Source organism: Cavia porcellus, unplaced genomic scaffold, assembly GCF_034190915.1.
Source record: "Cavia porcellus strain 051 isolate PalLab524CR breed Dunkin Hartley unplaced genomic scaffold, mCavPor4.1 scaffold_19, whole genome shotgun sequence".
NCBI lineage: Eukaryota > Metazoa > Chordata > Mammalia > Rodentia > Caviidae > Cavia > Cavia porcellus.
The window spans coordinates 64,281,988-64,296,398 of NW_026947502.1; the positions used below are offsets into that span (position 1 = coordinate 64,281,988).

At 51.6% G+C, this 14,411-nt stretch overlaps 2 protein-coding genes across 8 annotated transcripts; both read right to left on the reverse strand.

The window, feature by feature from the left end:
* Positions 1–325: 325 nt before the first annotated feature.
* On the reverse strand, positions 326–12,103 carry Pycr3 (pyrroline-5-carboxylate reductase 3). Of its 2 annotated transcripts, none has more exons than XM_023562351.2 (6): positions 11,839–12,103; positions 3,684–3,748; positions 3,079–3,258; positions 2,615–2,827; positions 2,007–2,099; positions 326–1,861 (listed from the first exon to the last, which is right to left on the reverse strand). In XM_023562351.2, exons 1-6 carry the CDS (start codon positions 12,101–12,103, stop codon positions 1,679–1,681), a joined length of 999 nt encoding a protein of 332 aa, XP_023418119.1. In that variant the 3' UTR covers positions 326–1,678. The 2 variants fall into 2 exon arrangements, with proteins under 2 accessions (XP_023418119.1, XP_003463716.1); XM_003463668.5 differs by lacking the exon at positions 11,839–12,103 and adding an exon at positions 5,609–6,289.
* Gfus (GDP-L-fucose synthase) lies at positions 7,340–11,955 on the reverse strand. 6 transcript variants are annotated; one of them, XM_013145719.3, is made up of 11 exons: positions 11,839–11,955; positions 10,998–11,154; positions 10,552–10,666; positions 9,370–9,540; positions 9,212–9,285; positions 8,907–9,040; positions 8,722–8,786; positions 8,421–8,487; positions 8,241–8,320; positions 7,919–8,018; positions 7,340–7,650 (listed from the first exon to the last, which is right to left on the reverse strand). In XM_013145719.3, the coding sequence occupies exons 2-11, from the start codon at positions 11,141–11,143 to the stop codon at positions 7,595–7,597; spliced, it is 1,008 nt and encodes a 335-aa protein (XP_013001173.1). In that variant the 5' UTR covers positions 11,144–11,154; positions 11,839–11,955; the 3' UTR covers positions 7,340–7,594. The 6 variants fall into 6 exon arrangements, with proteins under 6 accessions (XP_013001173.1, XP_063087261.1, XP_063087262.1 ...); XM_063231191.1 differs by having other exon boundaries at positions 9,451–9,540; positions 11,755–11,839; XM_063231192.1 differs by lacking the exon at positions 11,839–11,955 and adding an exon at positions 11,755–11,837 and having other exon boundaries at positions 9,451–9,498.
* Positions 12,104–14,411: the final 2,308 nt, after the last annotated feature.

The window sequence follows — 14,411 nt, forward strand, 5'->3', positions numbered from 1 at the left end:
CCTTACCAGCTTTTTTTTTTGGGGGGGGGGTACCACAGATTGAACTCATGACCTCACACTTAACAGGCAAGCACTTGAACTGCTGAGCTAAATTCCCACTCCCCCTTTTTTCTTATCCGCTTTAAAATATCTTTGAGCCCAACGTCCTGGGATAGAGGGTTTCAGGCTCTTGAACTTACGCTTTTCAGCCTCTGATCAAAAGGTAGCTCCTTGGGGGCCGGGGATTTAGCTCAGCAGTGTGAGCACCTACCTTCAAGTACATGATCGTGAGTTCAATCCCCAGTACCAAAAAAAAAAAAAACCAAAAAAACAAAAAAAAACCTCCTTTAGCATTGTAAAACATCTTTATTTCACAAGTGAGGAAACCAGAATGTAAACTAGACTCAGGCCAGCCCTTCTGATAGGTTTGACTAAGCAGTCATTGAGAGCAGCCATCTAGGAATGGGATACAGGTGGGAAGCTGAGGGAAGGGATCTGGATGGGGGGACTTCAGCTCTAGGGGGAGTAGGGCAGGGTAATGGCAGGTGTGATGGAGGAGTTGTACATGATGAGACATCCTGTTCTGACCCAATAGTGCCATTGTCTCTTGTGTAGATGGGATTAACTTGACTAAACATCACCCAGCTAGCAGATGGCACTACAAAACTGTCCTAAATCACACTAGGACCGCAGAGGGTGGGCATACTGCACAGGTTCAGAAAGCTGCCTCATCTGGAGCCAGGGAGGGTAGGGTGCAGCACCCTGGGGTCTTTATGGCCAAGGAGGCTCAGGAGGTTGTGTGCCAGATGCAGGGATCACAGCTATAGGTAGCCTGCCTGGACCCTCCCCACTCACTGGCTGAGTCCCTGACCTCAATTCTATGGCCTTGCTCCTCTTCTAGTCCTGTGTTCTTAACCTGCTGTTAAATGATATGTTGCAAAGAGTTCAATCCTGCAGAGACCCATGTGGGGCACGGGGCCTAGGACTTCTGACCTAAAGGAGGGTTATATGGTCTATCTGACCATGTACCAGGAGCTTAGGATCTGCAGGAGGAAGGGATGTAGGGGTGTAGTTTTCCATCTGACTAGGGCACACACCCCAAACTTCAACCAGCCTTTCCACTTGCCTAGTACCCACCTGGTACTGCCCTAGTGCTTCAACAGATCTGGCTGACAGAGCTATAGCTTCCTGGGTACAGCATCCTTCTCAGCCCTAGGAAGCCCACAGCATCTGCTTGCTGCTCAACATCTTATAAGTTGCTCCAGCTCCTTGTAGGGGCTAGGCAATGGCCACTGGCCACTGGCTTTATGGAGAGGAAGGGTAATGACCCTAAGGTTGTTCTCAGAGCTGGGATGGGAGCTGCTGGGAAATCCAAAGCTCAGACCAGGTCTGGTTGCTTTTGTAGCCACTAGCTCTGCTCATGTCCTCAAACTGCCCCAAATTGCAGGCACCTGACAACCAACATGACCCATTACAGTGGGCTCTTTAGGGGTTGAGCCACCACCATGATGGGGGGAGGCCTGCATGGGTAGGGCTGCATTTTCCTGCATAAGAGGAAGAAAGAGATTCATGTGGACAGACATAGAGCTGGTCCCTAAGAAAGAGGCAAGAGAGGACTAGAGGAGCATGTACGGCAGTACTTGGCACTTGTGGGCTTTGGCTGAGAAAGGAGCAGGTAGCCTCTTCTGGAAGCTGGGCCCTACTTCCTGCTGAGCTCCTTGGCCCGGCAAGTAGCGGCCTCCACAGCACTCATGGCAGCTGCTCGCAGCCCACCCTGCTCCAGGGCATGGAGGCCATATATAGTGGTGCCAGCCGGCGTGAGTACGTCTGTCCGAAGCTGAGCAGGGTGCTGCCCTCCCTGCAGCAGCATCTTGGCTGTCCCCTGGAGAGAAGGGTATTGGGGCAGTGACTCAGAGGAGATAGGGCAGCCATATACAACCTCACTCTGGGTTTGTTGTCTTCCTGCCCATTACAGGTGGTCCAAGCCAGGACTCTTCTGACATTCTCATGGGGAACAATTCACTCACCAGCAAGGTCTGGGCAGCAATTCGGTGGGCCAGGCTACTGGGCATGCCCATCTTGATAGCACCTTCAGCCAAGGCCTCAGAGAACATGCACACCTATAACAGCAGCATGAGGAGTAGGGGGCCAATGTCAATATTCCATCTGGGCAAGGTGGAATACACCTGTAATGCTGGGTGGCTGAAGCAAGAGAATCACAAATTTAAGCCCAACTTGGGCAAGTTAGCAACTTAGATCCTATTTCAAAATAAACATGGACTGAGATATGGGTCAGTGCAAAAGCCCTGAGTTCAATCCCCATACCAAGGTGGGGGAAAAGCCAATATCCCCCTGGACACAGCACCCTGTCTGGAGAAGGCCCACAACCTTGAGGAGTAAGGCCAAGGCCATGACCAGGCACCTGTGGCCATGGTCAAAATTGTGCAAAGACCCTGGCCTCAAAGATCCACCAAAGCATGAGGTTTCCAGGGATGGCAGAGCTCATAGGTGGCCTGTGGATAAACCCTTGAGGCTCCAGAGCTCGAGTCTGAGGGTAAAGGCTATCACTGGAACTTGATGGGCCTGTCTTTCCTGAAGGCCTGCCTACCGGGGTTGAAGGGAAGACAATACTCACGAAGGCCACACCACTGCCACCGAGGGCAGTGTGGATGTCCACGTAGGCCTCAGGCACCTCTTCACACTGCCCACAGGCCTCTAGCAAGTTCTGCAGGAGTCTGGCTTCACTGTTTCCAGCATGGAGGCCCCGTGCCATCACCATGGCCCCCTCCTGGACTAAGCAAGGCAGGTTGGGTGATACCCGGAACACTCGTGTTTTGGGAGGCAATAGCTGACCAGAGAGAGGGTAGAATTAGGCAGTTTGTGGGATGAGGCTCTGCCAGGCCAACACACCTCAGCCAGCTACAGGCTCCCATCCTCACTTCCTAGGCACAATGGCCAGAGTGAGCCCTAAACTTAACCACTTAATCTAAGTGGGCTACCTGGCCGCTTCTGCAGGCTGGGTAGAAGGTTATCTGGAACCTGAAGCCAACCATCAGAGCCCATTCTGAGGTCAAAGTCTCATCTCTACAGGTCACTCACCTCCTCCAGGGTTCTCAGAGAGACTCCAGCAGCTACAGACACCAACATGTGTTCAGCAGTGACCACAGGGGCCACCTCTGTCAGGACAGCTTGTAGGACTTGAGGCTTGGTAGCAAAGATGACCAGTGAACACCTCTGCAGCACCTCTTGGTTGGAGTGGGTGGTCTGGCAGCCCAGAGCCTATATGGGGACCAGACCAGGGGCTGCATGAGGGGTGTTCTCCTATACCAGTTCTTTGTGTACAGGCCACCCTATACCCCATGCATCCCCCTCAGGCCTCTTGCACTGCAAGTATATGTGCCAAAGCCAAAGACTCAGCCAAAGAGCACTGTTCCTCTTACTCCCTAGCCTATTCTTCCTTGAGTCCTCTGTCCCAAAGAATGTCCATGCTATCCCTGCCTACCCCAGCACTGCAAGCATGTGTACACATTGGCACTCACTTGTGTCTGCTGGGTTCTTCCACAACCTTGACTTACTCCTGGCCTCTGATATTCCTTTCCCTTCCTCACCCCAGCCAAGACAGTCTCAAATCTCCACTAAATAGGCCAGACTCCCGGGTCCTACTAAGTGCCTCAGAGAAAGAAGCCACTCTGGTCCCTGCTCACCTGGAAGTGGCAAAGGTTCCTGTCTGTTGGTGCACTGGCCAGCACCTGCTGAGCTTCTACTTTGCCTGGAGAGAAAGGCAAAGCCAGAGAATAAGTGAGGGATTGGGAGCAAAGGGAAAAATCTTGCCTAGCTTCTCAGGCTCAGTCAAGATTGGCCATCTGTGATCTCTGCTGGACTGAGACACTGAAGGAACTTAAAGTAGGGTAGTTCATCCACATAGGGCAGACAATCAAATCCATTCAATGCTATTAGGCAGTAACTGCCACCTGCCTGCTGCTGGACAAAGGGCCTATATCTTACCTGGTCCTGTGAGGACACAGACCTCAGGAGTCCCTGCCTCCCAGAAAAAAACAGCTCCCTGTAGCACTTAGGCTTGTTGCCCAAGGAGTAGAATCCCAGAGAGAACACTGAGCCTGGAGGGTGGCATGGTGGGTACAAAAGCACTTGACAGAAGGCTCTATGGGGACCAAGTTCCTCTAAAAGACTAAGTATATTGAGATAGCCAAAGGTAGATTAAATGCCCACTTGGTGGAAATCATCTGTCTTTGTAAGGCAGGGGAAGGGGAGGTTGGTTTAGATATCTGTGACAGAAGTACGCACCAGAACCTGAACACAGGGTAGTTAATCATGTGCCAGTGACAGCCACACACCCAGGAGTGGGGTCAACACTCAGTACACATGCCAGGCATGATAACACACACCTGTAATACCAGCACTTGGGAGGGCAAGGCAGAATTTCTGAGAGTTCAAGGCCATCCTGGGATCAATAGGGTAGCCTGAACTACACAGCTTAAAAAAAAATTCTTTATGAGTGTCTGCATAGCCATGGGAAATATTTGGACACCTGAAACTTGCATTGAACTATCTTCTGCTTGAGTGTAACCCTCTGGATTTTGAAATGTGGCCAAAGACAGACAGCTAAAGGTCACAAGCCCTCACCTGTTTCTAAATACAGTGCAGTAGTATTAGAGTAGCATTAATATCTTCTGCTGTATACCAGGGGTCTTCACCTAAATGTTTTGGTCCTGACCACAACCCCACCACGCAGACACTTGGCAGTGTCTGGAGACACTTTGTTGCACCTTAGAGGTGCTACTGAGATGCCCTACAACACACAGGTTGAATTATCTGGCTCAGAATGTCCATAAAGCTGCTCACTACCAGGAGTGGAGCCGGTGAGCAAACAGAAAAAAAGAATCAGAGTTCAGAAAGGTCAACTTGACAGAGGTTGTAGAAACAGTAAGTCAACCATATTTGCTGGCACTAAGCCAACACTGTCCAACAGAAATATGATTGGGGGGGGGGAGATATATAGTTAGGGATACAGCTCAGTGCCAAAGTGCCTGACTTCAGTCCCTGGCAAGTGCAAGGTCCTGAGTTCAATCCCTAATACCAGGGGGGAAAAAAGGAAAGAAAGAAAAAGTGATTTGAAACTTTTGTAACTATACATTTTCTAGTACTCACATTAAAAAAAAAAAAAGAAATAACAGGTGAAGTTAATCCTAACTGTATTCAACCAATATATTCAAACTAGTACTTGTTCAACATGTAATCCATTAAAAAAAAAAAAAAGACGTCTGACTTTTTTTTTTCCAAACCTTCCAAATTCGAAATGTCCTTTATTCTCCTCACCTGCGTCCCACTGGACTAGCCCGTTTCACTTTCTAGCCGCTGAACTGCAGCAGCTCCGGACGCCCCACGCAGGTCCACGCCGTGCTTGGCCCTCTCTCTTCCAGTGGAAGGGCCGCCAACCCAGACGTGGGGTCGCAGGGACAGTGGGGACTCCCGGGACCATGCTGTCTGCGCCAGCCCAGGGTCTCTGTGGGTTCACCGCACCAACCCAGCGCGGGCCCGGAGCGCCCCTCCCGCCTGTCCAGTGTGTTCCTGCCTTAGCGGAGCCTCCCACCCAGGGCCCGCCACCCACCTGCTCGGATAAGGCCCTGCGCTATGGCCTGTGCCATACGGCCAGCGCCCACGAAGCCCACACGCTGCGGATTCGGGCCCGCAGCAGCCATAACGCTGGAGGTTCTTCAGCTACAGAATTGTGTCCCACCCCTCGCTGTTATTTGGCTGAGTTAACGGTCCTCCACCGCCTATTGGTGGAAAGAAACCTGCTGGTGGGGCTCACAACGTATCCAGTTGAGGGGCGGGTCGAAGCGAGGAAGCACTTGAATTGGTGTTGCGCGTAGCGATGCTACACAGCAGGATTCTGGAGGCTCCCAAGATGGTCAGACTGTGATTTTTCCAAGAGGAAGGGTCGCGAAGGGTGGGGAACTAGTCTTAAGCACTAGTCTGAGAAACCTGTGGCTGGAGTCGCCCCCAAAGCAGCACAGAGGTATTTCAACAAGGGAGTGCCCCAAACAGACCCAAGATGGGGCCGGTTGGGATTCCAAAAAAAGAAGCACCAAAGATAGAAGGTGGGGGTGGAAGCGACCCCACACTGTCTTTGATCCTTGATCCTAGATATCAGTGCACATCTAGTGCACATCTTGCTGAGCTAGCACACACTGATGACAGTTGGGCAACTGCAAATCTATGGGAAGGCAGGACAGGCAAACTCCAGGCTGGCTACCTATCATCAGGACTTACCAGGCCTGGGGAGGGGACCTTAACCACTCAGACCTATTCCGGGGGCGGGGTCAGAGGGAGAATGCCAAGGACAGTGTAGGAGAGACTGGGGGCTGCATTAGCAGATGACGGCAAGAGACCACAGGCTGTTCGGAGAGGAGCTCTGGGACAGAGGGAGGAGGCAACAGACTGCGAGAAAGTTCTAGCTATGAGGCTGTAAGAGATCATGAGTTGACAACCTTGGAAATTAGGGTCTCTGCTTTGCACAAATGGCACCCTGCACTCCCCACCTGGAGCTATCTTCACTATATCCTCTAATCCTACCAACCACTTCCACAGACTTCTGGGAGCAAACTGAATCCCTGCTCTTATAAGCTCCCAGGTAATCCTGATAGCTCAGTTCCCAGGCTGAAGGGAGATGAAAGGGACCTGTAGTCTTCATCCCTATGTCATTATAAAAGACAAAACCCAGTTGTCTTGGGATGGAATCAAGGTTCGTGAGGTTCACAGGTGGATGATCCAGAACTACAGTGAGACAAGCCAAGGAGCTCAATGCCACCTGCCCCATGGCACTTCAGCTCCACCAGCCCACCGCTCCTAAGCCTGTACCTCTGTGCTGCCTTTACTGCCTAGGGGACTCAGCCTCTGGGATTTTGCTGTTTCCTATTAAGACTGGGAAGGCCATGGTGCTCACTTCTCTGGTGGCTGGAGCTGACCTACAAGGTCAGGATGGGGTCCCAGGGAGGCCACACAAGCACCACCCCCCAGAGTATGTCCATATCCAGACCTGGCCTCTTTCCTCAATGTCCTCAGGGCAGAAGCAGAACCCAGGTAAACTCTGGTCACCCAATCCTCTGTTCAATCATGCCATGTGTCTACCTGGGACCACTGGAGATATGCCCTGTCCCATTTCATATCCCACTAACAGTTCATATGCAGTGTGTGCCCCGACTGCTCACATCACTAGCCTCTAGGCCCAGCAGCTCTCAGGGACTGAGCAAGTGCACAGTGCATCCTGGGGCTGGTCAGGGTGGGCAGACAGTGCTCAGTATGAGAGAGATGGGCACAAAGCTGCTGAGTCCAGACCTATGAAAATGCATTTTATTGAGTCCTAGACTCAGGACAGTGGGACCAGAGTGGACTAAGGCAGGGAGGGAGGTGCTGGGCCACCTGGGCCTTGTTTCCCTGAGGACAGACGGAACAGGGGTATTGCTGCCTGAAGCCCCCAGCAGAGGGGGTAGGATATGGGCCCGATTGTTGGGCAGTAACCTTGGCCCCTGACAAATTCTGAGGCCAGGGGCTGCTGGGTTTTGCCAGCTAAGCACCTGCTCCCCTCATGACTTCACTTCCGGGCCTGCTCGTAGTTGTTGGTGAACCAAGTGCAGGTTTCCTTGACAGCTGTGGGGAAGGCAGATGAAAGCCAGTAGACAGGTGAGAGATGGGAAAAGGCGAAGCAGGTGGAAGCCCCAGGGACACAAAGTCACCTCCCAAGTGGTACAGGCTCTGATGAGGGTCTAGTGACCAAGTCTGAGAGGCACTCCATCCCCACCCCACAGTAAGGGAGCTGAGGCCACAGTAGGGGACAGAAGAGGTGCAAAGGGGCAGGGCGGGCAAGAGGTCCGCAGGAGTGTGTCTAGGGCAGTACTATGGGAGAGCTAAGGCTCACCCTGCTTGAAGGGTGTGAACTGGAAGTTGGGCAGATAGGTCCGAAGCTTGCCATTGCTGGCTGTCTTCTTAAACTGCCCATCTGACTTCGTTGTATCAAACTGGGAAATTTGGTCAAGGCCACAGCAAAGGGAACACCCCTGCCACCACCCAGCCTTGAACCTCTGCCTCTGCCTGGGCAGACCCTCCGCCTACCCAGTAGCCAGAGGAAGCACTACCAGCAAATAAAATGCTGTTACTCAGTTGTCCTACATAGGGGGGCAAGCGCACAGTGCCCCTCTGTGGTGTCCTACCAACACCGAATCCCAGGAGGCAAAGGATACTGTGACTTCCCCATGAAAGCCCATGGCCTCCACCACAGCCTCGGCTGCTTCCTTGATGGAGACCTCATCTTCCTCACCCACTGTGGAGAGCAATGGGTCAGTGGCCAGTCAAGCCTCCTGCTCAGCCTCCCTCAGGTATTCCAGGACAGACACTGTCCTACACATTGTGAGGGTGCGCACCTGAGAGAATGATTGGCTCCACCTCGCTGTACTCTCGCAGGACCCAGATGAAGAGCCGGGCCAGGTCCTACAAGTGGGACAGGCAGGTCACAGCCCACAGTGATGACCAATGCCCCTGCTGGGGTGGCCACAACACTGTCTGCTCAGTCAGACCACAGCCAGGGCCCATCCTGGACAGGGTCCTTCCTCCAGGCAACTCTTTCTCCCACTGAGCCCGACTCAGCCTCCCTTCATGCTGTAGCCTCCCTGACAGTCCAACAGGCACCTTTTGGAGGAAGGGTTATGTTTCCCCTGTACACACCAGTGAGTAGATGAACTGTCTCCGTGGCTTCCCAGTGCCCCACACGGTCAGGGCTGAGCCGCTGCCTGAGGTTCAGGGGAAGGGCAGATGTCAGAAGACTCCAGCCAGGCCGGGTCCTCCCAGGAAAGCTGGGACCCGGTCAGGTGGAGACCCAGGCTGGGTGTGTGCTGGGTGGACACACTCACTCTTGGCCAGGTGCACCTTGTGGATGAGGCCAGGAAGCACATGGCCATCCTCGATGTTGAAGTTGTCATAAGGGCCAAAAACATTGGTGGGAATGACGGCGGTGAAGGTACAGCCGTGCTGCTGGAAGTACGCCCTGCAGCGGGACAGCAACTACTGTTCTCACTTGTCTTGAGCCTGCTGTGTCACCACTAGCCTCTTACAGATGCAAAACAAGGAGCATAAAAACCAGTGCCCACCCAGCTGATCCCACCCACATGTGGGATACCCACTCTCCCAGCCCAGCGTGGGCAGGATGCTGGAGGACCTGTTCTGCACGTCAATCATCCTCTTGGCATAAGAGTACCCAAAATTACTGCTGTGCGGAGGCCCATTGTGGATCTGTGGGAGCAGAAGCATTGAGGACTTCACATCCTGGTTCTGCCCACACCTCAGGTGCCACCCCCAGAAAGTTCCATCCCTCACCATGGTCTCATCGATGGGATAGGTAGTCTTATCAGGGAAGATACAGGTGGACAGGCAGGAGACCACCTTGCGGGTGCCCACCTCAAAGGCAGAATGCAGGACGTTGTCATTGATGTGTACATTCTTCCTCTGCAGGGGTAGAGCCAGGGCAATCAGACTGCCATGATAGGCCTGCTCTTCCAAGGACAGAGGCAGGGACAAACCTTGGCCCCCTGAACATAAGCAGTACTTGCACTTGTTTGTCCTGTACCCAGGATAAGACACAGCCTCCCAGTATAATCTTATAGAAACCACTACCCCCAAAAAGGTTGTAAGAGAGTTCTGTCTGCCACTCTCACAGAGCCTGCAGAGGCCAGGCAGATGGTAGATGAAAGAACCCAGGAAGCCCAATCTGGTTCTGGGTGGGGCTCCCACTTACATAGAAGCTCCACACCTAGCTCTTTTTCCCATGGCCTATATTAGCTCCCGTGGCTCCAGTTCACTTCCCTAAATCAATATGAGATAGCCAGGAAATTTGGACTGGTCTTGAGACAGGAAAGAGGAGAGAAGTGGTAGCCAGGCAGTATGCCGGAAAGGTTTATACAGAGAAAGAGGGCCTTGAGGGACAGGCTGTTGGTGGGAACCCCTGCTGATACCATTGCCTGGTACAGGCTGGCTAGGGACTAAGGCTACTGTCCAGAGGCAGGTGGGCCAACCACCTCACAGTCAGCAGGGGGAAAACTCTTTACATTATGCTCCCTTTCCTCAGGGCATGCATCACAGAAAACTGCATGCCAGAGTATGTGATGGATGAGGCTCAGAGAAGCATGGCCAGAACCATCCTGGAAGCCTGAGGCTCTGGCAGCCCAAGGAGTTCAGGATGCAAAAACCAGCACCAAAGATTATGGACACATGCTGGCTTCTTCAAGTTCACCAATCCTAGAGCCTTTGTGTGGAGCCACAGCTCCACAGCCTTTGTCTTGGAGGCACTGTAGGAGGCAAATGCCTCCAGGCCCATCTGCATGTCCTTCTGCCCACAGCAACATGTGTGGGCCAGTGGAAGCCTACCCCCAAGGGCTGCCTCCACCAACCCATGCCAAGTCAGGAACTTCCTGGGGTGGGAACATGAGCCTGTGAGAGCGGAAAGCCTACCAGGAAGTTCCCACCTCTTGGATCCCACAGCTTTTTGTCCCTTCAACTTACCCAGAAGTCCAAATTGTACTTGATATTCCGGAACAGGCCCCCCACCATTGCAGCAAGATGGATGACATGAGTGGGCTGGATTTTCTGGAACAGGGCTTTGGTCTGTGCTGCATCCCTGAGTGGGGAGCCAGACTGTCAAAGGCCACCGAAAGGCCTGAGGGAACTAGCAGTAGTGATAGGGATAGTGGGTATAGGAGTTGGGTGGGGCATGGCAGTAGAGACCGCTACAGAACAAGGCTAAACTCTGTGCCTAGTGGAAGGGAGGGTGTGGACTTCCGAGAAGGGACAGGAGAATGTTTACCCCGAGCACAACCAGCACAACCAGCACACCCAGGCCAGGCCTGCTACCTGGCAAGGAAGGCCTAGACTTGCGGCTATTGGCTTTTAAGTCTGGAGAGGGCATTGAGATGAGGGGTTGGGGAATTCTGAGGGTAGTCTCAACTCACGTGAGGTCTGCATCTTTGGAGGAGACAAACACCCATTCCTCTCCTGGCAGGCCGGCACCATCTGCAACCACCTTCTGAATGGCTCGGCCCACCAGTCCGGAGCCCCCTGTCACTAGGATCTTCATGTGCCCCTGAGGCTCACCCATGTTGGCCGCACCTGAAGGGTCACAGTGAGGTTGAGACTCTCCAGGTTCCATCCTCCAGCACCCTATTATCCTGGGGCAAGAGTCAACAGGCCACAAAGGCAAGCAGGCAGACCCAGCTGGATGTAGTCACCCAGGCTCCCACCCCTTTCTAGGAAGGTCTCTGTCTAGGATCGCCGCAGTGCCCTGGAGACTACCATCCATACGCACGACCCCACCAGACAGAAAAAAGATAAATTCTATGCTCTCCAACAGACCAGAGGGGAGGCACATAACTTGGAGATGGGGCGTCCCGATGAGATGTAGGGGCTGCTTCCAGCCAAAGCCCACAAGCTACAGACCGGCAAGGGGAGGTGCCGAGTTTTGCAGCCCTATTCATACTCGCCCAGACTGGTGCCCGAGAGCACTCGCCATCCTGATTCTTCCAAGACAGGTAGTCTGGCTGGCCGGACGGCCTTGGGTGCTGCCACCCTCGAGAACGCATCCTGGAAATCTGCACTGCTCCATCTGCAGAGCCCCCACCGTCAACCCGACAGGAGTTTCGCCCCACATTCCGCGTCCTCGACCACCCGGACTGACCAATAGCCACGGAGACCCTAAACCCAAGTGCCCACCCACGGCTCCGACCCCAGCTGCACGAGGGTTTTTGTCTCTGCGCCACGTCCCCAGGTTCCCCTGGCAGTGCCGTGCTGTCTCACCTGAGTCCGCCCCACCCGCCAGAAGAGCCGCTTCCGGTGCGGAGATGCTTCTCGCCCAGCGCTGGCCAGGTGGAGAGGCGGGGCTCGCCCGCGGCACTCTGGGAAATGGAGTTCTAGGCCTGTTCCGGTATGGCCCGTGCGCTTCTGGGAAACAGAGCCGGGAACGCGCAGCCACTGGGAAATGTAGTCGAAGCCACACTCTACTAGCTAGGAAATCGCTGGTCTTTTGTATCCGCTGGCCCGCCCGGAAATCATTATGCTGCATGCCAGAATTCCTGCGGGGGGCGCTGCGAAAAAGGGAGGGAGCGAAGAGGGCGGCGCGTGTCGCGTCTCCTGAGTCTGGAGCGGTGTAGGGCCTACCAACTGAGAGCTCTCTTGGAGATACCTGCTGTGCAAGGAAGCAGAGTTCCCTGCCAGGGGTCCTACTCGCTCCTGCCCTACTAGCCCGGGCCAAGCCCCTAAGCAACATGGTGAAGACACACGGGTAGTGGAGCGACTCTCTAGCATCCCGCCCCAAACTCCTCTGGTCAGGACCCCGCGCCTCGGTGCACACCTCCTTCCCTTCTTCCGGCTACGGCTTGTAGGGCGATTTTCCCCAAGAAGGGGGGACTCTGCGAAACGCAGCAGCGATACACAAACCTGGAGCAGGCTCGCCTTTCGGTGGCAAGCCTCCTGGTTGCTCAGCAGCACCTCTTTACATTACACTCGTTCAGAAAAGCCAAGCTCACCAGGTTTCAGATGGAAATGAGGACTCTGCTGGGGGAAATGGACTATTGTTAGAATGAAAAACGAATGCCCTCTCAGCCATGTTACATTCTGGCAAAAGATATGTTTATATTTTGTCCATGCTCTGAGACTTTGGTGGTGTCTACATGATGCTGAGGCTTTTTTTTCCCCCCAATTGTTTAAATTAGTATATGTTTGTGATGCATAGTAAATATATTCATCTTTGGGGAATTGGTACGTATGCATATTGCATCTTGATCCTTAATACTTGTCCTTTTCCACTCTCCTGTCTTCCCTAATCCTCAGATCGCTTTCCCATCTCAATTTTGTGCATTTCCGCTCTGATCCTTTTAATTTTATTTCTTTCCTTCTATTAGTTTCAGGTTTGAGTTTTTCTTGTTTTTAGGACCTTGAGTGAGATGCATCATTATTACTTATTTGGGCTTGCTCTATTCTTTTTATATGTGCATTTAGAGCTACTTACTTACCTCTTCGGACTGCTTTTGTTGCATCCCATAGACTTTGGCGGTTGTGTGGCTTTTTTTTCCTTTTTTTCCTTTTCCCTCTTGTACCAAGGATCCAATTCACGACCTTGCACTCGCCAGGTGGGCGCTTACAGCACTGAGCTAAATCCTCAACCCCTGTTCTGTGGCCTTTTTGCTGTTGATATTTAGCTTCATTGTACTATGATAGTATGTATCATACTATCATATTATTTCAAATCTTTCGTATTTATTTAAGTATGCTTTGTGGCCTATGATATGGTTTGTTTTGGAAAAAAATTCATGTGCTGTTAAGAAAAATGCATTCTGTTGTTGAATAAAACACTGTAGATACCTGTTAAGTCCATTTTTTTCATGGTTTGATTTAACTCTAATTTTGGGGGGGGTCTGGTTGATCTAATTGTAACAGTGGTCTACTGAAGACACTATGATTGTACTGGTAACTATTGGCTCAGGTCTAATAGTTTTGTTTTATGAAGATAAAGATGCCAACATTTGATGCATATATGTTTACAATTGTTACCTCTTCTGTTGAATTGTTCCCATTACTAATATGTAGTGGCTATCTTTGTGTCTACTGATCAATTTTGGCTGGAAGTCTGCTGTATCAGAAAATAAAGATAGCCATTGCTGTTTGTTTTGGGGCAGTTGAATGGAATATCATTTTCTATCTTTTTACTTTTAGTGTGTGTACTGGCCTTTGGATGAGGTGTGTGTTCTGCAGGCAATATAGGGGGTTTTTTTGTTTTGTTTTTTTGTTTTGGTACCAGGGATTGAACACACGACCTTGTGCTTTGCTTTACTTCATCAATTTTGAAGACTAATTTTGCAGCCTAGATTAGCCATATATAACTGTAATTCCAACACTCAGGAGGCTGAGGCAGAAAGGTTGCTGAGTTCAAGACCAGGCTGGATTATATAGTGAGTTCAAGGCCAGTGTGAACTACATAGTGACACCCTGCCTCAAAAACAAAACAAAAACAACAACAACAGAAAAGCAAAGCCAAAAAACTAAAATTAAATAAATAAAAATCTAGGACATACATTGATAATTGTTTTCTTTGAGGGCTTGAAAAATTTTGCTCCACGGTCTCCTGACCTGTAAGATTTGTTCTGAGAACCAGAAGTTTTTCTGATGGACTTGCCTTCATAGGTACCTTGTTGTTTTTTTCTAACAGCATTTGGTATTCTCTCCTTTCGTTGCATTTCTGGAGTTTTGATTGGAGTTTTGATCAGAGTTTTGATGTGTTATGGAGAAGTTATTTTCTGCTCATGGCTATGTGGTCCTGTATTCCTCTTGTACTTATTCTTGTCTTAGATTTGGAAAAATTTCTGCTGTGATTT

Bases quoted from the DNA above. Each gene is read 5' to 3' on its own strand.
- Pycr3 (XM_023562351.2), bottom strand. From the start codon at position 12,103: ATGCAGCATAATGATTTCCGGGCGGGCCAGCGGATACAAAAGACCAGC. The intron at 3,749-11,838 runs GTGAGACAGCAC...CTTTCTCTCCAG, and splicing joins GGCGGGTGGGGCGGACTCAG to GCAAAGTAGAAGCTCAGCAG. The intron at 2,828-3,078 runs GTGAGTGACCTG...CTCTCTGGTCAG, and splicing joins CTCTGAGAACCCTGGAGGAG to CTATTGCCTCCCAAAACACG.
- Gfus (XM_013145719.3), bottom strand. From the start codon at position 11,143: ATGGGTGAGCCTCAGGGGCACATGAAGATCCTAGTGACAGGGGGCTCC. The intron at 8,488-8,721 runs GTGTGTACAGGG...TCCCACTTGTAG, and splicing joins GACAGTTCATCTACTCACTG to GACCTGGCCCGGCTCTTCAT. The intron at 8,321-8,420 runs GTGCGCACCCTC...TGCTCTCCACAG, and splicing joins GGAGCCAATCATTCTCTCAG to TGGGTGAGGAAGATGAGGTC.